A 22,844-nucleotide genomic window follows, 5' to 3' on the forward strand; every position below is an offset into this window, starting at 1 on the left:
AAGCTGAGCTCTGCTCCCGGGAAGGGTCCGGTGCTGCTGCTGGGGGAGCTCTGCCCGCGTGTGCTCCTGCGGCCCCGTGGCTTACAGCCCACCCTGCCGCTAGCCATGGCAGAGCCAGCAACGGCAGGAGCAGAGTCAGAACCGCCCCAGTTCCCCAGAGGTTTTCATTTACCGTTGCAGTCCATGTTCCACGCTGCAGGTGTCTCATTGAAAGAAAATATTGCAGGTATTTACGCAAGGTGTGTGTGATTTTTACTCATAACGCTCTTGACGTGCTTGTAGGAGGCTCGGCTTGTTACGTGGCTAAAAATTAGATGGAATGCCCACACTGCGAGGCAAACTTCTCCAGCCTCAGTGCCCGCCAGGAATCTCCGCCGTTCGGGAGCCGTCAGGCTCAGGGGCTGGCCAGGCTCTTGGTTTACATTAATTCCTGCTGCTCCCGGTCCGAGCGCTTGGGAACCGGCTCTGCTCAGCCCTTCCCAAAGGACACGCCGTCCCCATCGCTGTGTTGTGACAGCTGAGAGTCGTCGCAGGGCCGGGGCGCCCGCCTCTGCTCTGCAAACGCCGAGGCCTCAGACACGTCGGCGTTGGCCCTTCTTGAAACAGCAAGGATTTGGGGTTGAAACAGAAAGGTTTTCCCTGGCTGCTGTGGGGGCCTGGCTTTTCCCTGGCTGCCACGGGGGCCCAGCCTGGCCGGGGCTGTGGGGACACAGAGGCGCTGGTGGGCACCGTGCTCTGGCCGTGGATCCCCTCCCGCGCCGCGGCCGTGCAGGCTGGGGATGCTCGGGGACCGCCTCCACTCGCGGGTGCACGAAACACTGCCGGGCTAACAAGAAAACCCACTTGCCAAGCGGCACACGGCGCACAGAGCTCTCGCAGAAGCTCAGTGCCTTTGATTTAGGGCCGGTTTCATCAGCATATTCCCAAAGGGTTAGGTCTGGCCAGGCTGACGCATTTACGAAACGGCAGCTGCCGTTACGGTCTTCCCCTCGGCTGCAATCGCCTCCCTGGCATTCCCAACACCATCGCTCCGACGGTGCGATGGGTTTGGCTGGGTCTCCCGTAGGAGGGACTATCCTGTGCCCTCGTCCCAGCCGTGGATGTGACCCTGCACACGGACGGTGCCGCAGGAGAGGCTCGCCGGGCCGGCTCAGCACTGAAATGGATTGATTTGCCAGCCCGGAGTAGGCATCACCACCACGCAGGGGCTGAAGCCTTTCGACATGTGAGGCCGCAGCGGGCTGCCAGCACTTACCCATCCACCCAACTCACCTTCCAGTCACGCAGATCCCAGTTGCAAACGGCAGCCTTAAATGATTTTCAGATGCAACCTGATTGCCCCTTCCTGCTGCGGCTCTGAGAGCAATCACAGCCCGCTGCTGCCAGTACCTAAATCGGCTCCACTTAACTGCATTTTCAGTGAAAAATCCCTCAAAATTCCCCAGGGGGAAGAGAAAATATGAAACCCTACCATTTCCTTCAGTAACTGTTTAATTTAACATACTCGTGAGCTATAGCCACTAAACCCCAACACATTTAGTTGCTATCCCTTAGCAAAACCTGGGAGCGTGACGGAAGCATGGGACAGATGGTGCCGGTGGGAAGGAAAACAGGACTGAACACGGGCTCTTGGAACAGAAAAAATTTACACCACGTTGGAAAGGAATAAAACACAAATGGTGAAGTCATGGCTTGTGTTTTACATACAGATTACAGACAGGAATTTCCCCTGTTGTGGGACTGAACGCTGTTCCCGACAGCCCGGGTGCGGAGGGGACCCACCCTGGGCTGTGCGACCCCGCCGCACGCATGGCGCGGGGCTCGCGCCCTTCTCCGCCCGGTGCCGGGAGGATTGCCTTCATGGTCTCCCAGATTTGGGGCGTCCTCCATAGCCTGAAGAGTACTACGGAAAGGAGTTCCTACCTAAATGCTCCCGACCGTCCTCCGGGGACCAGGCTAACAGAAATCCTCCCTCAGCCAGGGAGGGATTAACACCCAGCACCGCCGGGCCGGGCGGTGAGGGCTGTGCTGGCCCAGTGCCGCTCCTCGTACAATATTGGATATTCTACTTAAAAGAATCAGCTAACTTTAACAGAGGTGAATCTAGATAAGCAGGAAAAAAGGTTTTTAGCTTGTAAGAACCCAGAAAAACACCTTAACCAACCATTAAACTGCTACGCCGTAACTGCACGCAGAAAGGCAGGCGTGTAAGTACTCTGCTGCTCGGGAGGAAGGACGGAGGGACGGGGACGCACTGCCCGCCACGGGGCCAGAGCTGTCCCTCTCCTTCACAAATACACGCAAGGGAATGCCCTCTTGGACTCCAACGCGTCACTTCGCTCCTGCCTTGGTGTCCCTGAGCATCCCCTCGGCTCCAGAGCGATACGGGCAACGGCTTCGGCAGAGAGAGCCAGCAGCGGGGAGACGGGGGTACGGAGCCTTCGCACCCCCTGCGAGCCCTGGAGTCGGGGGGGTACCTGAAGCTGATACTGTGTTCCTCTGCCCTGTCTCCATTTTTAAATTACGGCTATTTAGGTTCAGTGTGTAAACATTTTAATGAAAATTACAGAAATGGGTTGCCAGCTTCAAGTCCCTTAAGGAAAAAAAAAAACCCACCTAACCCAAATGGTCGGCTGGACTGGTGAAATGCTAGATGCTCACTTCATACATATAAAAATAATAATAAAAGTCAAGAGTTTCGTGCTGGCCTGCCAACACCATCAAGAGGCTGAAAATGTCAAATGATAGCACCATAAGCATTTCTGAGGGGTATCCCCCAAATTATTGCTGCTTTTGGTTTCCCTTCCCCAAAATGTTTCCCCGCCGGTCGCCCAGTGGCAGCATGACCCCGACAGAGGGTCCCAGCTGCCCCGGCATCTCCCGCGGGACCAGCGGGACCTGCACCCCCAGCCCACGCCAGACCTTATTTTACAGACCGATGGTTTGAGCACCGTTATAGTGTAGCACAAATAAAAGAAATCAAGCTTTCCCCGTGTTTTGAAAGAGCACCACGTGGCTCACGGGCACCGTCCGGCACCACCATGGGATGAGGCAGAGCCGCAAGTCCTGGCTGTGACCCAGCTGCCGCCGCTGCCGCCACGCTGCTCCGGGAGCTGCCGGGAGTCCTGGCGCTTCTCGCCCTCGGGGACGGTCCTGTCACCTCCTGGAGGCCCGCTCGTCCCCGCGGTCCCGGTCGGGCGCCGTGCGGTGTCCGTGCTGGCGGCAGCTTCGGCAGCACTGGAGGAGGACCGTTGGGAGGTGGCACCTTCCCAGGACCCGCAGGGTCTGGCAGAAGCCGAAGGTCAAGCGGTCGCGCTCGCAGACGAAGCCTGGAGGGAGGCGAGAGGGCAGGGACGGCGTTAGTGCCGGCGCCGTTATCAGGCGCTTGATGCAAAAATTGGCATGTGGTTGGCAGAGACAAAGACAGACCTCAGCAAACGCAGAGCCCTCCCTCACCTGGCTACCGAGCACCCTCGTTATTTCTAATTGCCAGCAGAAATAAAGCTCTGTGCTTGTTTACAGTTCTGCAGCATCTTCCCAGGGCAGGGAAACCACATGGGGGAGCGGGGCTGAGCCCGGGGTCACTCCCCGGCGAGGAGGGTCCGGGCTGGAGGCCTGGGAGAGGCGACAAACCTTCCCGCAATGACGTCTCCTCCCCGTCCCCAGACCTTCCCGCAACGCCAGCAGCCGGCGGCAGAAAGGCCATAACTCATTTTTCTTCGCATTGTGTTTAGATTATTTTGAGAACCCGCATCATCTGGTTTGCTTCCTGCAGGTGTCTCGCAAACCTCAAAACAACACTGACGCTGCTTCGAGGATGGGCTTTGTTTTGGGAACCGCTGCTCCAGCGCCAGCACCTGGCCCCGCTGGGGGGGGCAGTGCCCGGGCCGGTGCGGCAGTGGCCGTGGTGGCCATGGATCACAGCCTGGCCACCCTGGCTGAGTCCCTCTCAAGCTGAGCAAACTGTTTGCAGAAACTGTTTCCTCTCTGCAAACAGTCTGGAAATCACAAATCCCTCTCCAGGGCCGGGAGCGCCACGTCGGGGCGTTCAGTCCAGCGCTTGGGTTCACGGCGCGGGGAGATGCGAGCACCGCCCCATGGAGACCTTGCCCTTGGGGTGCCATAGGCTGGTAATGTCCCACCACCCCGAAACGCCCTCACACCTGCCACCCCACGCAAACCATGGTGCAGCGCATCCCGCGGGACGGCGCGGGCCATGGGCAGGAGGGGACAGCCCTCCCCTGCGCGTCGGCAGCGCCTGCAGAACCAGCCCCCGCAGCTCCCAGCTCTGTCGCCAGCCAGACCAGACTCAAACAGGCTGCAGCTCGGCTTGCTTACAGCGGCAGAGACCCATCACCAAATATGCAGTGTTTATAAGCATATATAGTTGGTTTGCTTACATTTTTGATTTCCTCCTTTTCTACTTTATGTCAAAACACATGTGTGCCTCACTGAGCCTCCAGCATCTCCCCCAGCTGTGTAAGACTCATTTAAATTACATCAGCTGTGTCTAATTTTGCCTCCTATACAAGTGATTAAAATAAATGACAGCTCTTCTCTGAAAAAGGGTAGTCAATGCTCCCTGGGGCGGATGCACAGGGCTGGCAGCCCCTGGTCTCCGGCACTGACCGTGCCTGGGCACCCTCCGCCCGGACCACACCAAGCAGGCACAGGAACGGAGCAAGAAAATGGGGCTTTTCTCTTTCTCAGGACACGTTTCTGCTGGGGAAACACCGGGACCGAGCCCCGGCTGCTTGCTGACCATTGCCCCTCGCCATCTCCCCTCTGCGAACAAAAGGCTTTGCTGAGGGAAAGGCTGCTGCCCCCATTCCCACGGGGATGAGCCGACCCGCAGCGGTTACTGCGAAGACGCAGCAGATGCAGAGCAGGGACTTTTCCCCCCGTTTGGGATTTCAATCACAGCCCTCACCCCCCGCCAGCCCATCAGTGAGGAGGTCACAATACTGGTCTAAAATTAATTTTCTATTTCAGTAGAGGTATTTCCTCTCTTCCTCTTGAGCAACAGCTATTTCTGCCTGGCAATAGTGTCTCTGTGCCCTGAAGAAAGCGTTTAACACAGAAGCTGCTGGTGCTGACGGCTCCAGCGGCTGCCGATGGACCGGGATCAAGCGCCAGATCCCAGCCCCACATCGCACTCCCAGGCTGGGGGTTTGGTCCAGCCCCCCGGGTGCTGGGGGGAAACGTGGGTTTTTCCTGCTGGTTGAGCAGAGCGGATGAGGAATTGGTGTGAAGCCCAGAGAGGGACGGGACGGGAGCAGTGCCCGTCCCAAACCTGCCGTGAGAGCAGCCACGCCACACGACAGCATCAGAGCCGGTCCGGAAAAGGGAACAGCTTACTCGTGTGATGCTCCATCAGGGTCTCAGGGACGGTATTCCCTGGGAGCATCCCTGCGGCTCTGCACGGCATCCCCCGAGCCCCCAGAACCCTTTCACATCGGGACATTCGAGCACATGAATACACGTATTCCCGCTTGCACGTGCTCCAGGACAGGGGTGTCTCAAGCAGGGATCCCAAAACACCTCTGGGGTGTCTGATGAGAGAGAAAAGTCTGAGGGCACGTCAGCCTGGAGAACCCCCCGTCCTGCCCCCAACGGCTGGCGTCGGTGACGGCAATACTGGGATGCACTGGCCGAGCTGGGCCTTAAACCGCAGCGGTGCCAGCGCCGGCTGAGCGCACCGACCCCAGCCATCGCTCCCCCCCAGCAGGACTCCGCAATCATTTACTCCTCACCGGGGCATGGCCGCTGGGTAACCCCCACCTGCCTGACCCGTGCTTCCCGCGGGATTTATAAACTTGTGGTAGTTCGGGTTGCTGGTTTTGGAAGCGACACTGAGTAGGAGATGGGGAACGCAGCGACGGCTCCCAACAGGCAGGGAGAGGGGCTGGTGTGCTCCGGGGGGTTAATTATTCACTGTGTTGCATGGAGGAAGTGTAACTGCAGTAAAAACTCCACGGTGTTTAGGAGAACTCAGTTAAAAATACTGCAGGGATGGATGGGAATGTCACTGGCGCTTCGGAGGGTCAGTCCCGGGCGATGCTCCTGCGGGATGCCGTGCTGGGGCAGAACCCCACCGAGCGCTCAGTATTTTTAGCCCACTGCGGCTGTGCCTTGCTGGGCTCGTCTCCGTTCACGAGCCCTCTGCTTATCGCAGCCGTCTTCCTAGAAAGCTATTTATGGATCGCAACCAAGCTGCCTCCTGCCTTCCCTTGAAAGAGCTGTAAAGGCCACGGGGCCGGAGCCTCTCCCTGGCCGGTCGCTTTCCAGGAGCAGAGGTGATGGTTTAGCTCTTCTCTGATCCCTTTCCAACGGGTCGGCACCCTGGGAGCTCGCACGGAAATCCCTGTACCTGCAGGACGCAGAGCTGCACACAGGCATAAATAAGCCCGTGGGTCTCCTGCCAGGAGTTATTTCTCTTTGTGCGCCAGGTTATCTGCAAAGGTATGAGCCGACCGCGGAATGGCAGCCGGGACGGGCTCAGCGGAGGGCGGAGAAGAGGCACCACCCTTGGCTGGAGGCATCGCTGCAGCCACGCTGCTGACCTTCCGCCAGACCCCGCCGCAGGACTCCGGGTTTCCAAAGCATTTTAATAACATGAAGTCAATGGGAGTTGGTGAGCGCTCATCATTTTTCCAGATCGGGCCACGCTTCGGTCTGATGTATCCTCTCAGCGTGGATGCGTGCGGGGTCACGCTCAGGTCTGAAAATCTTGGCGGAGCTCGTGATTCCTCCCTGGAATTTGGTCTTGGGCAAGGGAAACTGTAATAAGCACTTAATTTTTCAGCTCTTCAGAGAGGGTCCCTACAGAATTGACCCAATTTTCATTTAATGCTTTTACTGTTATTTTTTTCTATTAACAATTTTTTTTTATATAATCCTAACACTTCATTTGAACACACGCTCCAGTGTCCAAGATTATGCCAAATTTTAGACTAAAGAAATAGCTCAAAGCAGGGCTTTTAAAATCCAGGCTAAGTCAGCACATTAAAAACTGAACACCCCCACTTTTTTGTTTGTTTTTTTTTTAAGTTGGCATGGAAGTCGCTTTAAATTTCATTTAAGCTTCTGCCATACAGACCTAAGCGTTTACTTTTATGCTTGGGAAAAATAAACTTCCTGGAACAGGTTTTGTAAAAACAAGGAAAGGTTGAGCTTAGAGCTGAGCTAGCAAAAGCAGAGAATGAAGCGGCTGACCTCTGGCCTTCGGGATGCTCTCAGAGCCGGTGCCGAATTTAGCAAGTATTATCCCAGGCTCCTGCTCCGGGCCCCGCGGTGCGCTCCCCTGGGAATGAGCACTGCCGAAAGCGGCACGTTTCACGGCAGGCGGCACCAGAGCCGCGGTCGCTGGTCAGCACGTGTGCCATGTGCCGCGCTGCCAGGCACCGACATGGCCGCAGCCTGGAAAACTGGGAGAAAAGCACAAAAACCCCACCAGTTTTCAGGGGTCAGCCCTGCTGCTCCCGGCACGTCTCGCTCAGCTCCCATCGACACCCCCGGAGCATCCAGCCTGGGAATTACAGAGCAGAGGGAGGAAAATGCCGGTGCCTTCTAAGGGGTTCAGAGGGATTATCCATTTTTTAGAGTCTCTGGATCCCACAGAGAGAAATTCTAATTTCCGAAGAGCTGTGGCAGAGCCAGGACTTTCCCTGCGCTCTGCGTTGTCTTCCCCTTCCTTCTCATGAGTGCAGGGAGGGGGGGAAAAATGCTTTGCCGAAATGAGTCGCTGAACGTGACCCCTGGCTTCCTCTCCAAAATGCAAAACCGCTTTAAACACGCCATGTCCAGAGCTTCCCACAGCCAGCCCTGCAAGGAGCAGGGGGCTTGAGCAGACAAGCCGTGTCACATCTACACAGCCTTTGCTGCTTCTGCCTTTTTTTTATCACACAGACCAGGCCGGGAAACGGGGCTTGGCAGCAGCGCTGAGCCCTCCTCTATTCCAAGACCGAGCGAAACCGAATCCAGGCAGGACCCCCGGCGCGTGACTGCCAGTGTTCCCGCGTGGCTAAGCGCGGTCATTCCTTCGGCCATGGGTAAAGCACCCTGTCTTCATTTCTGTCCTTGTTTTCCCCGTTTTTAGCACTTCAAGGCCAATATCCTCTCTGCTGAAGGTCTTTCTTCTGCACGGAAAAATATGCCTTTGATGTATTCCAGAGAGTTTTCAGAAAAGTTAAGTGAGGGTTAATGTCTTGTTGTTGGGATTAGGCTTTGCCTCCTCCCTGCCAGGCTGTTACCGCAGGGGTTGGTAGGAGGCTCCTGGCAGAGGAGCCCGGGCTGCGGCCGCCGGGTCCCTCGGGTGCCTGCCCCCAGGGCAGACGAGAAGCAGATTCTTGTACCCTCCTAATTGTTGCGCTGGACACTCAGGTCCATTGAGATTTACACTTTCTAAAACTTAAATCTACTCAGCAGTTGCCAAGAAGGAGGGAGGAGAAGCATCTCCCACCGCCGGAGGAGCAGCATCTCCCACCGCTGCTGGTCAAACCAAGGTCATTTACATAAAAAGCACTTGTGCAGCACTGCAATACGGAAACCCTACCGTTCCTGCTGGGGTGAGGAAACCTGCCTTTCCTGCTCCATCTGCCCGAGGTTTGTTATGTTTTTCCCTCCCATTGGCCAGGTTTTCCCCGGAGCCATGCCGTGCCGTGCCAACCCACCGTGCAGACACGGCATGGGTGGGCCGGGTTGTGTCGGCGTCGGGGCGCGTCGCAGGGACCTGCACAGCACCGTTACTGCTCGGACCCGGCATCGGCATCGACCCGCTCGGTAGGAAGGGTTGATATGGGGACGCCTGAACAGCCTCTGCCAGCCCATGTCACTGAGAGCCTGTTTCTCCGTAAGGCTAAAATGTGTAACGTTCATTTCTCCTACATTTAATAAAAACGGAGAACCCTTTCCCAAGCACCCATTTTTCATTGACGGCTGTTGTTAATTAGCAGTAAACAAAGGGCAATTAATGACTCGCTCAGCGCCACCTCCCTGTCTTGCTACTTGGATACGGACTTATATGCTCAAATGACAGAGAAAATTGGAATCTGCTGCAATCATTTCTAGCACATATCCCTTGCGGACAAATTCAGCTACATGCAGAACCGTGAATAATTTCATTTCCCTACTCAAAGCAAGGAGGAATATAACATTTAATTGCCAATTAATCTTGCGGCAACTAGAAATACAATCAGGCCCTGGGTAACGAGCCCGGAGCAGCGCAAACGGAGGGCGCCGGGCGTCTGGGATTCGCCCCAGCACGTCCCTGGAGCAGGGGGGGACTTGGCCCCTCGGTCCCCCCAGAGGCATCGCCCTCTCCCAGCCCCACCAAACACGCTCCCCCGTGCTGGCTGCCCCCGGGACACGAGGCTGAACTCCATCCTGCTCCATCCCTTCCCGCTGGCTGGAAACCTTTGTCTCGTTCCCAAAGAAACCGTATCCAGGGCCAGCTTATACATATTTGTTCTTGGGCCAGCTGAACGCTTTACCTTAATTCCTTTCCCTCGCCGGTATTTAAAGCCTGAGATGCTTGTGGGGAAGAGTCGTGTTTGCTGAAGTGCCCTGGCTGGAGCGAAGGAGCAGACCCCTCACCTGCTCGACACCTGCTTGGTGTCAATGTGGGGAACTTGCAGGCTCGCCCAGTATCGGATCCAGAGAAACAGGCGTGAGGCAAATTATTAATTTTGTGACATTTACCACGACGAGGACCCTGTGGGCTGCAAGCGCTCGGTCCTGAGCAGGGTTGTTCCACCCGTCACTGATGAGGTCTGGCCAAAAGCCACTGTGCAGGCACAGCCGCGGCATTCGCAGCAGCGGGGCGGCCTTCGCTCAGTTCACCCCTTAGCATCCTCCTCCGGTACAAAGCAATCGCTGCTGTTGTGTTTTAAAACGGTTGGACAGACCGGCGCCGGTCTCTCTGAGCCCTCACGTGGGACCTGCTGCTCCGCTCTTTTCCAAGGTGGCCATTAAACACAGAAATAAACACGCTGTGAGGCGTTTTTTCCAGCTTTCTGAGTTACAAGAAATGATCCGGTAACAGGAGTGGCTGATGTGGGTGTGAGCGCTCGCGCTCGGAGCTAGGCACAGGTGGGAATCAGAGGACAACAGGCTTTCCCGAGCCAGAGGCTGCTCTTATCTCGCCGGCAGCTCTGCCCGAGGTCCAGAAACCTGTTGCTGCTCCTGTTGCCCAGGCTGTGCTGCCAGGAGGAGACCGATGTCCTCCTCGTCCCCTGGGAGCTAGCAAGGACCTGCAGGGCTTTCCCGGCTGCCTCTAGGGTGGGCGAGAGCAGTGGCTCTCAGCCCCCATCCACATTTTCCTGCACCGGAGCCACATTTGAGTTCCTTGTTTTAGCGTGGAATAAGATGAATGTCCCCAGCCTTGCTGGGGCATCACACGGAGGCATCTGGGTACCCGATGGGCTCCGATGCTCCCCGAGAGCCATCTAAGGACACGGCCAGCCTTATCTTCTCTGCTCACAGCTGGATGCAGCTGGAAAACGACAGGCACATTTAAAAAGAACCTCTGTGTAATCATCAATTAATTTATAACTTGGCAACAGAACAGGATTCTGGTTCTAATTAATTCCGACCTCCTTTAATTGAAGAGAGCTGATTGCCGGTGAGATGTTTGTTTATGTTTGATCTGTTCCATCTCTGTTAAAAATTCATCTGATAATGGTTTTAACATTTAAACTCTACTGGGGTTATTCGTGTTTTTGTGTCCAGCGAGAACAGGATTGCTCCCAAAGACAAATACACAATTTTGCTGGTATCCGAGCACTTCACGTTAGAGGAGATAGAGGCTCCTTGTGCCTCTAACATAAACACATGAATCACTCCAGCCTGCATTAATCTTGTGGAGTAACGATCCTTTAAAACACAGGAAAGGGCTGGAGTTTACGTTCATGCCTTTTCTGGGAGCCTCTGCCTGTGGATTTACACATCTGTGATTTCCTGCCATGTGAAAGTTTTGTTCCTCCTCGTGGTTTGGCAGGAAATGTTTGTATTTCCAAGAGGCGTTTCCTGCTCTGGGCTACAGCCAGAGCATTTATGTCATTTTTAATCCAGGATTTTAACAATTCTTTGTGCGCTTCCTACACATCTAAGTGGTTATTCTGGTACAACCTTGGCCACGCCGTGCGGCTCCATGGCTCCCATCACCAAGCCCGGCACAGAAATTTTCCCTTGACAAAAAATAGCCGGAACCGCACATCAGCTCTTGAACAAGCCTGACTAATTATTTCCTAAATGTTGAACTGCCCAGCAGACTTACAAATGCAGGAGTGTCGTGCAGCTGCCGAAAAGGAGGGATTTAATGGCTAAAAGCATCCCAACGGCCAGCGGTCTCAGCCTCCAAATCCCAGTTAATCAAAGCCAACGCTTCTGTCCTCTCCGGAATAGGTTTTAGGAGGAATATGGCTGGATATAGGACAAACACAAATAGCTGAAAGGATGAGAACGGCTGCAGAGGGGGACCTGGCGTGGAGGTGTGGGGCAGCCCACGGGGCCGGTTCCTGCGCCCTGCGCACCGGCCGCCCGCTGCCCTCCCGGCCCTGCTCCGGCTCCCAGCCCGCTCCTTCCCCAGTAAACCTCCTGAGGCTCTAACGTTTCTTTCTGGGCAGACAAGCAGACAAAAAGCTTTTTTTTTTTTTTCCCCAGACACATTAAAAAGATAAGGTCGATCAATGATTAACATGCTAATGTCAAGGACATCTAATCCCCTCATTATAATTGCTTTTCCTTTTAAGTGCTGTTAGCCCTCGCAGCCCACAGGTTTCTGGCTTACAGGGAACGGCCCGGCGCCGTGGGGCGTATTTCTCCAAGTGACGATGAGAGGAGAAGCCAGGCGAGCACCCGCGGCACGGCAGAGCACCGCGGCTGCAGCCGGAGCGGGGAAACGCAGCTGGCAGACAGTCTGCAGGGGTTGGCTTGAAATGGGACTGACTCACTGGAGCATTTGCTCGGACATACCCAAAGACGCTGGAGAACCGGTCTTTTATCTGACTTTCTCATGGTGCGCCCTGGCTTGTTTCAGAAGGTTTGTGTTCCAGGACTTTATCGCTAAACAGCTTTCTGGCAGTCAGAGAGTTTAATCGCTTGATATTTCCTTCTGGCTTCCTTTTTCTGAGCGACACGTTGGTTCTGACCCAGGTCCCCGTGCCCCACGGCACCCCCAGCACTCAGGCAGGTGCCGGTGGTCCCTTTGCTGGGCGACGCTGCCGCCTCTGACAAGCGCATGCCAGCTCATATTCGTGCCAGTAAAAACCCACCCTCCACCCCTCGAGAGCTGAATGCTCCGGATATTTATAGATGGTTATAACATTCCCACTTAATTATCGATTAGCCAAGCTAGCCTTACACAACTCTTGTATAAAACACTTCCAACCCCATCGCTCCCCTTACTGCAGCCAGCACCAGCTCCCAGTTCGGCAGCACCACCAGCACCACGCGCCCATCGCCCTTCCCCGCGCCCGGACCCCCGGCTGCCCCCGGCACCAGCCCATCTGACCCTGGGCACTGCTGCGCCGGTGCCGGCTGCGCGGCTCTCCCTGGGGTCCCTTCCCGGGAGCAGGACGGCGTCACGCCGCCAGGCAGCGGGGACAGCACAGGGCACCCCCTGCCCCGGGAAGATTAATCGAGTGTAGCTTGTCTTTCAGCACGGGCAGTTATTGCTGGCGCCCTCCTCCAGACTGTCCGGGGGGACCGAGAAGTGAAAGGTGGGGAGAAGAAAAATAAAGAATGAGTCTGAACTTGGCTAGAAAAAACATCTCCAGTTACCAGACCCAGAAATGGGTCGTTTCCTTACACGGCCTTTACTTTGTTTCACGGTGCGGCTTCCAAGAGACCGAGCAGAGCACCCAGCCGGCGCACAGCCCACCCAGTGCCCACCATTGAAACCTCCCTAGCACACAGCACGCCAAGTGACACTGTGCTGTCCCTCGTCACGTTGCTGCACGACCCACAGTGACCATAAAACTGTGCACACCTGAGTTTCTAACCTGGTGTCGCTGTATCAGCCCTCACTGGTGCTGTATGGTGGAAAAGTGTCTCCAACCATGGCAGAGGATGGTGACGGAGGACGATGCATCGCTCCTCCATGTAACTGATGATGGAGGAGCCGCTCGCTCCCCAGGTAATATTCCTTAACTGAGCGCCTGGGTGATTTTCACACCAATTTCCACAATTATTGCCATGTCTTCAAAACGCAGCATTTATCCCAAACACTGCACACAGGCTCTCGGGGAGCAAAACCACACTAAAGAGAAAACGTTCAGCTTCCAGGACGGGCAGGACGGTCACTTACCTGGCTCGGAGCTCTCACAGTCCTGCGGGTTGCACTTCTGGGTGCTCTCGGGCCAGGGCTCGTGGTCGCAGAGGCTGCTGTCCTCCTCGGCCAGCCCCGTCTTGGTGTTGATGCACTTGACCTGGCGCCGCTGGATGCCCCCGCCGCAGGGAGCCGTGCACTGGGGGAGCGGGGCAGCCCCGTCAGCCCGGGGGGGATGGGGGACCCGTCCCCACGCCCCACACTGCCGCCCCCCAGCCCCGTGCTACACCGGCAGCACCAGCACCCGGGAGGTTTTTACCGCAGTAGCCCCCAGTCTGGTTTTGAGGGTTGGGTTTTCCCCCCATTCCTTGCATTTCGTGCACAAGCCCCGTCGGGAGGAGCGGCGCGCCCCCGCTCACCTCTCCCCAGGAGCCCACCACCCAGGTGGTGCAGGGGTGGGTGTTGCAGGGCCGGGTGGTGTTGGGCCGTAACGTCTCCTCGCAGCGGCCCAGCTCCGGGCATGTCACCAACCGCTCCTGCTCCCCGCCGCCGCACGACTCCGAGCACTGTCGGGACACGAGCCATGGAGAGGGGAAGCCAGCAGTGCAAGGGAAAGGCAGACATACTCCATACATTGGTGTCTTAAGGAAATATGCTGCAACCCCACCCTGCCCAAGCAAAACCTGCTTCCCAGGTGGAGCGCTTGCTTCTACCCCTGCTATTAGCGGGTGGTTTCCTTCTTGGTGCCCGGAACTGGCTGGAAGGCTCCCAGAGGCAGGAGGATCCAGCAGACCTGCTGCAAGCATCCGCTTAAATTCTGCAGGCATGCAGAAATCCGCTTAAATTCTGCCAGCAAAGCCCGCTGCCTCCCTGCCGGCTGTGAGCTGGGGGGTTCCAGTGAAGCACATCGCTGCGGGCAGCTCAGCATCCCCGGCCACGCGCTTGCCCAGCTACTGAGCATTTGCTCTGGGCAAGCGAACGCCCAGCGTTGGCCGAACGTGCTCCCAGGGAGACAGAGGAAAGGGAGCTGCGGGTGCGAGACACCCCGACGCAGGCATGCCTGCTGCGCGTGCCCCAGCAGGAGCGAAGCGCCGCTGCGATGCTCGGGGGTCCAGCGCTGCCCCCCCGCCCCGGCAGCCCCTACCTCTCTCCAGGAGGACGTGTACCAGTGCAGGCACGGCGTGCTCTGGCAGGGCAGCTGCGCTGGCGGTTTGTAGAGGACAGCCTGGCAGTGGAAGGGCCGTAGGAGCCTCTGGTCTCTGGTGTCGATACAATGCACGTCCCGAACCTTCATCCCCCCGCCGCAGCTCCTGGAGCACTGGAAAGGACAGGAGCATCACGCCAGGGAAGGGCGGCAGGGGCTGGGGAAGGGCGAATCGCCCTGGCCGAGGGAGCTGACACCAGATTCATGCTCTGCCTTGGGTTGGACTGAGTGGATACTCAACCTCTTTCCACCTCTTTCTCTAGTCCAAGCTAGAGAAAAGTCCGTGCAGCTCTGAATCTCTCACTACCGTCCCGCTGAAAGCAATCGACTTCCAGTTGTAACCACAACAAAGTCTTTCCTTACGACTGAAGACCCTCCACCTGCACAGCCAAGGAACGGCGCCCACCCAGAGCAAGGAGGGCTGTTCCCCGCCACTGAACCCACTGGATTGACCCAACGCAGCTGCAAACACCGCCTGCTGGCGCAGGTGGGCAAAAATGCTTTCCAGAGACTTTCAAACTGCTCTTCATTCAGCTTTCGCAAATCCCTGGCTTTTTAACTAGCCCAAGAGCAGGAAAAATGGAAAGATTGTTGTGGGAGGGAGCAGTTTAAACCCGGTGGCAAATACAAGTCTTTACCCTCTGCCTCCACGATCCATGGGGCAACAGCACGCCCCGAGAGCAGGTACCGCTCCAGCCGCAGGGCAGGCACCACCCGCCTTCAGTTTTCTGTGGATTTTTCAGGACCCTCCGTACCTGCTGCACGCCTGTTTACCTTACTCCAGTTCCCCACGCGCCACGACGAACACGGTCTCAGGGAACACCTCCGAGCAGGGACGGGTTTGTTGGCTGCGGCGCAGCTGTCGTCGCTGCCGGTGCTGCAGCGCACGGTCCTCCAGATCGCGCCCACGCCGCAGGTGGCCGAGCACTGCAACACAGGAGGCAGCCGCTGCTCCTCTCTGCTCCCCCCGGCCCCAGCGGGGCTCTGCCACCATGCCCCGACGCCCCGTGGCTGGCTCTGGCCAAGGACGGAGCCCAGTGGCCCAGCAGAAAGGTCTCCGTGAACTCGGCTCATCGCCCCCTCCATGGGCATCGGGAGAGGCACCAGTAAAAGTGGGGCGTGCGGAAGAGCTGCGGGACAATGCGGAGAGAGGAGCCTTCCCGGAGGCTGTGCCCGGCACTGCCTGGCAGGGGACCCGGCCCCGGGGAGAACCCTCATAGCCAGAGGCTCCTCTCTAACCAGCCCCACACCACGCAGCCCTTGGTTTGGGGGAAAACCCTCCTCCGTAACCCACTTCGGTCGTTTCTGGTCTGTCTGGGACTGTCCTTTCTCTCCCTGTGCAGCTTTTGGCTTCCAGGAGGACAATAGCCATCACCCCACACCAGCATCCCAGCCACGGCTTTAGCTTTTTTGTTGCTAGGTCTCTATTAATTAGCACTAACGGCTTCAGCCATTTGACTGCTGTCTCATAAAGCTCTGTTTCATGCTCTTCTTTCACAAGCGCTGCCTGTCCCTTGCTCCCTCAGCGTTAAGAGCTCCCATAAAGATTTCTCTCCACCTGGAAGGCAGCGCCTCCACCTCTCGCTGTCCAGACTGATCTGATTTATTTTGGAGCAGCCTTTCCATCTTAAAAGCCTTTGCAGGGCTTTCAAAACACACCCATGTACCTCCCTGTGTGGCAAAGCTCCCTCCAACGCCCCGGCTCAAGCAATGTTCAATGCCCGTTTATAAAACCCACATCTGGGACTGTATTTTTGCTGATATTAAGTGTTGTCCTGACCGTCACCAGGTCCTTTGTGCAGCCTTCTTAAAAAACTCCCCCAGCGCTCCGTCTCTGGTGCTCCACGACACCAAAAGGCTTGTTATTTTTGTGCTTTCTGATAAAAGCCCATTACCGTGAATTGCTGCAGCCATTTGTCTGTCACTGCAAATGCTGAGCAGGGAGCAGCCCGGGGCGAGCGAGGCAGTTAAGACGATAGCTGATAACTGCTGATAATGCCCCCCGCACTGCGCTCGGCACAGCCCCTTTCCTTTTGGTAACGCGCAGCCTTGGTGCGCCTCACACTCGACATTTAAATTTGTGTCTTTTCATGGCATATTTTAAGATACTCTCTTCTATATGATGGGAGCTTGCTCTGGTGGCAGGGGCTCTCCCTGGGCGCTCAGCCCCAGGGCGGGGGCTCTGTGCTTGCCCGCCGTGTACTGCCACCACTGCCCCGGGTCCCTCCCTGCCGAGCCGGGGACGTTGTGTGCGGGGAGCCAGCCCCCGGCGCAAGGAGGTGAGCCAGGGCAGCGCGCGGGGTGATTGCAAACGGGCCGGACTGGGCTGAGACGGGCACCGCAGAGCACGAGGAGCTGCCACCATGGAGCGGGACAGGACGGAGCAGCAGCCGGAGTGTGTGTGAGCCATGCACGTTTTTTGCACGCAAAGAGCAATGCTCCACAGACCAGCCAGGAGAGGGACAGGTCTCACCTCCGTACTGGCCACGTCATGCTTTTAATGGGAGTCAACACATACCTCGCTCCAGTTCCCGACCTCCCAGCTGGGCATCGCAGTGGCTGCCGTGGTGGTTGATGGTGGAGGCAAAGCCTCCTCTTCCTCCCTCTCCTCCTTCTCCCAGAGCAGCGGCGGGGCGGGGGTGGGCTGGGATAACTCGTGCTCCCCATCGCTGAAAGCAAACGTCCCTGGGGCTGCCCATGGCCAGCTCTCCCCTGGCTTGGCGCTGCTGACCGGGGCCCGGTGGGAGGTCTGTTGGGCACGGGACGATGCCGGCTCCGGGTGGTGGGACACCCCCACAGTCCACCATGCCGGGGGGAACTCGGATGGCGATGCTCCCACTGGATGCACAGGAGGGCTGTGAGCCGGGGCTGTGGGCATGGCTGGTGCCAGGGCATCTTGCTGGGTGAGGCCACTGGAGGTGAGCTGGGTGGCTGGCCCAGGCATGGCGGGGGACAAGGACGGTGCTGCTGGAAAGGCTGTAGTGGCCACCAAGGGGGCCGAGGTCAGGGCTGTGGGGGTGTGGAGCTCTGGCTGGTGCCCTGCCTGCCCCCCGGGGCCCTCGACAGCACCCGTGGGATACGGACTCACAGCGGCATGTGTGCTGCCAGGACTCCATCCCATCTCCCACCACGCTCCCTGCGGCGTGGGGAAGGAAAGATCTGCCCTCTCTGTCCCACGGGCTTGCTCGTCGGCCACCGGCGCTGCATGTGTGCCCGCTGTCCCCTCTGGCATTTCTGCCCACCCTTCCTGCTCCTTGGCCTTGGGGGCAGCGCCGTTAGCATCGCCGGTGATGACAAGACCCATTTCCCTTGAATCTTCACGGCCTCTCCCTGCAGAGCCCGTCACGTCGTGCTCCTCACTGCTGGCATTGTCCAGCCCCTCTGCGCTCGCTCGCCCCTCGCCGCTGCTCCCCGGCTCTCCTGGACTGTTGGATGGCTGCGGTGGGAAGGGATCGGCTGGGTAAGGAGCCCGGGGAGCGAGGCCATGGGCTGGAGCATCCTGCGCAGGACCGGTCCTCGTCGGCATGGCTCCCCAGGGTTCGTCTGGGGGCGGGTGGTTGTGGCTGTTTTCAGAGTCCTGACTCGTGGTGCTCTGGGTGGGCGGGTGGTTCTCGGAGCGGGGCACAAGCATTGCATCCTCCTCCTCACCCATGAAGTCAAGGATGGCATATTTGGGAGCTGCTGTCCCCAAATCCTCAGGGACCACGCTCAGGAGGTCATTCATGGCTAAACCTCCAGGCTCCATCTCTCCTTCGCCGTGCACAGGAGCAGAAGTGTTTGCTTCACTGGTCACCAGATGGTCCTCACCTGCTGCTCCTGCTGGCTTGACAGTGTGCAGGACCTCAGCGGGCATCTCATGGGTCCCCTCCACATCGTTGGTGCTCAGCTCTGGCTTAGGCTCCTCGCCTTTCGTCTCCTTCTCTGTGAAGGGATAGTAAGACAGATCCTCATGGAAGTTGATAAAATTATAATCGTAGTAAAAATCATCAACAAAGACATTTCCCTTCCTGGCTGAGAAGTCCTCCTCAGTGATGATATTGACATCATTGGACTCCGGAATATTTGGAATTAAGGGGTTAAATTTAGCAATGTGGTTGCTGGGAATGTAATGGATTTCATTAAATATCTCTCTGCTGGAAGACCCACTGCCAGACCAGTCCATGTTGGCGTTGTCTAATTTCTTCTGGCACTGTGGCAAGGAGCAAATAGTTTCCGAGCTGGGTCTTTCTGCAGGGTCACAGGCGGCTCCAGTGCTGTTGCTGCAGTAAACAGGGCGCCTCTGTGTCCCGTTGCCACACGTCGTGGAGCACTGGGAAAGGAGGAGAGACACAAACATGAGGGACAGGAGCGTGGGCGATGCAGGGTGCAGCAGGAGGAACGGGAAAGAGGCCGGCAACGGTGCCACAACTCATTCCTCTCACCGGTGGTCCCCACTGAGATACCGAAGCGGGTGCTCGACTGTCCCACACGCCGCGATGCTTTGGGCACAGGGAGAAGAGGCTCCACATTGCTCTGACACGCTCCCACCACCCACCTGGGGGTCTGCTGTGCCAGGCCCAGCTGGGCCGTGGGGTCCCCTGTACCAGGAGCCAGGAGCAGCGGGTACCGCTCACGCTAGTGAGCAGTGTTATTACCGGCCAAACCTACCCCCGGGGCTGTCTCCCCGTTAGAGACCGTCCCAGCCCAGGGCTGGTATTGCAGCGTACTCTGCTCAGGGTGATCCTTGACCTGCACTCCAGCCAGAAACAATATTCCCAGGAGATGGACATTGCGAAGCCCATTGGGTAAGATGATCTAATAGGTCTTTTCTATGACCTATCGCCATGAATTGCATCTCTTCTTCTAGAAGAGAATTTTTTGAAGCAGGGGATAATAACATGGGTGTTGTCTAGTAGTGAAAAAGCCAGGGTCAATAAGCAGCTTTGTTGAGGACACCCCCTCCTCCACCATAATGGTCTCTTTGAGATTGTTCACTCTAAAGGAAACCCACAAGCTGGAAAGAAGGACAGCAACATTTTCTGCTGTGTAAGTAAATCATAGTGCTACCAACACCACATGTGGGCTGCACAAGCCACAGGCCGCTGCGGTTTGCAGTGACAGATGCACAGAGCATTAGTCACATACATCAAAGTGCTTTATACAACCCAGCCAACAGGAACAAACGGTCAACGAGGCAAACAAACCCAGCGGAGGGGACTTCTGCTGAAATCACTGTTATCTGGATGAAAACGGATGGGCTGAGGGGAGGGTTTGATGCACAGCCACCAGCACGTGGAAATAAGAGGTTAATGTGGAGAGGCAGAGCTGCTGGGCTGGGCTGGCCGGGAGGTGTGCTCCTCACACAATATTTACTCCTCTGTTTTGAGCCTTTCTTGTCTTTGCTCAGTCCTCGCGAGGGCCAGGTGCCCGGTCGGGACTTGCCCCGCTTCCTGCGCTGGCTCTGGTGGGCTCCTGGGTGGGTGCCCACCCGTGGGACATCCCCTCCCATCCGGAGGAGATGCTGACCTAGCAGCCGGGGTCCCCTGTGCCATGCCGTGCCGTGCCGGCTGGGGCCTCCCCAGCTCCGTATCTCCTGGGCAATGCCAGGCAGGAGCAGAAGCTCCTGAGGACCGTGCCCAGCCCGGGGGACAGTCCACAACATCGCATGGCCACCTACAGGCACTTCCACCAGCTACGCAATGCAGCTGAAATAAAACAACATAAAACTGCACATTAACATCGGTGGGAGGGGTGCAAGCAAGCTGCTTCTCCCTCCTGGGATGGCACCGCCAAATCAGGGGAAACAGAGGTCAACTCCCACAGCGTGTGCTTTAAGCCAAAATTTCTCAGTAAATGCCTCCAGCTCCATCCAGGAGATAAATTCCAGGTATCGCAGCTCTTGCAGGGGGAAGGAGGGGGCTCGTTTGCCAAGGCTGGGTTATCAGGAAAGCCTCTGGGACACAGACAAGAACTGACGGCTGTCGGGAGCCTGGCGGAGGAACAGCCAGAGCTCGCAGGAGGGGTCAGCAGCAAGCGCTGGGCTGCAGGAGGCACCGCGCAGGCTGCACGGCGGGACGGGCTCCTGCCAGGAGGCAAACAGCCCCACATGCAGACCCTCACCTATTAACGGACAACAAATAATACTTCCGAACACACCGATAACTTCTTTGGAAAGCCCACAGAGCTGGACATTGTTTTAGCGTCTTTCTGAAGGCACTAAGTCCCAGTGTTTAAGCACTTTGTTGGGCTGCCCACACTGCAAATAACCCCTTCGGCTTCGCGGGCTTTGCGTAGGAGCTGCCCTGCCCGAGGGTCTGCAAGCGCAGAAAAAGCAACAACCCCCTATTATCATCAAGGACCATGTTTGTGGGGAGCTTCCGAGCCCTTCAAATTTCTGTACTTACTGGTGGCGGTGGAAGTGGAGAAGAGGGACTCTCATTTAAGTGAAAGGAGGACAGAGAAATTACAGACAACACAATCTCGAGCACGTTTTTCCTGGGCTCGCAGATGCCTCACTGTCACCACCACAGAGAAGCCCTGTGCACAGCACCGGCCCACGGGCAATGCGGGATTTTTCCTTTAAACTGTGGCAGTCTCCCTTCTCAGCCCGGCAATTGTGGCTTCCGCGGGCCCCTAGAAAAATATTTCTAAATAGCTCTCATTTAGCCTTCAAATTTTCTGTTCGCATTTTTATTCCATTTGTTTCTTAGCAACAATCTCGGTTCCCAGGCCCTCTCATTTCTCTCTCGATACTTGTCTTCTCACCGAACACTTTTTGAAACCGCTGCTTAAATTAGGAGATATAATTTTCTGGTTAAAACCCTCAGCCTGCAGTTAAGCTGATCCACAGAAATACAAAAATACATAAAGGCTACACAGGGCGGCCACAGACCATGGCATTTTATACATGGGTTTTTTTTTTTTAATCTCTCCTTCTCTTTAACAAAATTGTTGAACAATTTGTGATGGCTCCTCCACTCCCTGGGAGCGTCGCTGAGGGGGTCTCTGTCTCTGCCCACCCGGGGAGCAGATGCCCACCGGCCAGCACACACGTGCCGGGGGCACCCAGCCCCCAGCTTGCCCCTAACACCTTGCCTCAACAGGCCAAGAATTATCTTTCAGGCTTCTGCCAGAGCAAAGGGGAAGGCTTGTGGTGCTGGAAAATACACCATGGGGTTGAAACCCTCTTTTTTCTGCCCTCCTCGCAATCAAGCACGGAGGACCCTTCAGAGAGGATGGGGCAGAGTCAACCAGCTCGGTGTCCCCTCCTCACTCCCCGTGCCACACAGTTCCCATCCCCGCGAGCTGGTGTTCCCACGTGAGCCCACAGAGGAACATCCAGGACTTTTCCCCGTAAGCAGGAGCACGCCCATCGCTCTCGGGCAGGCTGAGGAGCTCCTGAGGACACTTTGTCCCCAGCACCCGCCAGCTTTGAGGGACCTCCCCAATGCTCCTCACCTCAGACCAGTTCCCCACGGCCCACGGGGAGGGACAGGGGACCTCCCGGTGACAGGGCGCCGTGGCGTCTGGCTTGGAGAGGTGCTGGCAGTCTGCGTGCTGCAAGGCCCTCTGCTCGTCCAGCCCCACGCTCTGGATGCAGAGGACCGTCCTCTTCATCAGCCCCGACGGGCCGCAGGTGGCCGAGCACTTCTGCCATTCGCCGACCCACCACCTGGGGAAACATGGCAGGGGAAACACCTCAGCTACGAGCCGCGCTCTGTCCCGTGCCCCACACGCCCCACACTGTGGGGTGGTGGGGTTTAGCCACCACCAGCCGAGCGGCTTTTGGGGCCAGGAGACGGAGAGAAGACGCGTGTGGGCTCCATCAGCCTGTAACGATCAGCGGGGACCAGGGTCACGGGGCTGTTCGGATCCCAACTGCGGATTGTGTTTCAGGCCAAGGTGAGGGTCAGGGATGGCTCTGTCCCCGTGTTGTGTGGGGATGGTTACACAGAGGCAGAGAGGGGCTCCTGGCCCTGCCAGGATGGTGCCTCCCTTTGTGGCTCGTGGCCAGTGGACAAGTAATGCACTGCAGCCATCGGGCAACCATAGGGATTTGCTCCCATGGACCAACGCTGGGTCTGGGACCGCTGCACAGGAGAGGTGCAAAACCAGGGGTGCAAATAGCTGCACCCACCCCAGTGCAGTTCGGGCATGGCAGTGACCGAGGTCCCCCCAACCCCGGCCATCCCTTAGGGCAGTCTGGAGACGAAAGCTTTGCAAAGCCGGCGGACCTGGCCGGGCAGGGCTCCTCGCTGCACGTCCTCTGCTGGTCGTCGGGGCGGGTGAGCGCGTCGCAGTACCGCTCCTCCACGATGCCAGCCAGCTTCTCCACGCAGTGCACGATCTGCCGCTGCACCCCTGCGGACACACGCGAGGGATCAGCTCGAGACG

General features: G+C 57.3%; 1 protein-coding gene across 2 annotated transcripts in view; it reads right to left on the reverse strand.

Moving 5' to 3' along the window:
• Nucleotides 1-1,473: 1,473 nt before the first annotated feature.
• ADAMTS7 (ADAM metallopeptidase with thrombospondin type 1 motif 7) overlaps nucleotides 1,474-22,844 on the reverse strand; it is a 51,031-nt gene continuing 29,660 nt past the window's right edge. For both annotated transcript variants that reach the window (XM_054214795.1, XM_054214794.1), the window contains 8 exons: nucleotides 22,685-22,811; nucleotides 21,909-22,122; nucleotides 16,990-18,780; nucleotides 15,246-15,398; nucleotides 14,412-14,585; nucleotides 13,687-13,833; nucleotides 13,307-13,466; nucleotides 1,474-3,329 (listed from right to left, as the gene is read on the reverse strand). In XM_054214795.1, the coding sequence (XP_054070770.1) occupies nucleotides 3,157-3,329; nucleotides 13,307-13,466; nucleotides 13,687-13,833; nucleotides 14,412-14,585; nucleotides 15,246-15,398; nucleotides 16,990-18,780; nucleotides 21,909-22,122; nucleotides 22,685-22,811 (2,939 nt within the window). In that variant the 3' untranslated portion in view covers nucleotides 1,474-3,156. The remainder of the gene's footprint in view (nucleotides 3,330-13,306; nucleotides 13,467-13,686; nucleotides 13,834-14,411; nucleotides 14,586-15,245; nucleotides 15,399-16,989; nucleotides 18,781-21,908; nucleotides 22,123-22,684; nucleotides 22,812-22,844) is intronic.

The sequence above is a fragment of the Rissa tridactyla genome, chromosome 9 (genome assembly GCF_028500815.1).
Source record: "Rissa tridactyla isolate bRisTri1 chromosome 9, bRisTri1.patW.cur.20221130, whole genome shotgun sequence".
NCBI classification, from domain to species: domain Eukaryota; kingdom Metazoa; phylum Chordata; class Aves; order Charadriiformes; family Laridae; genus Rissa; species Rissa tridactyla.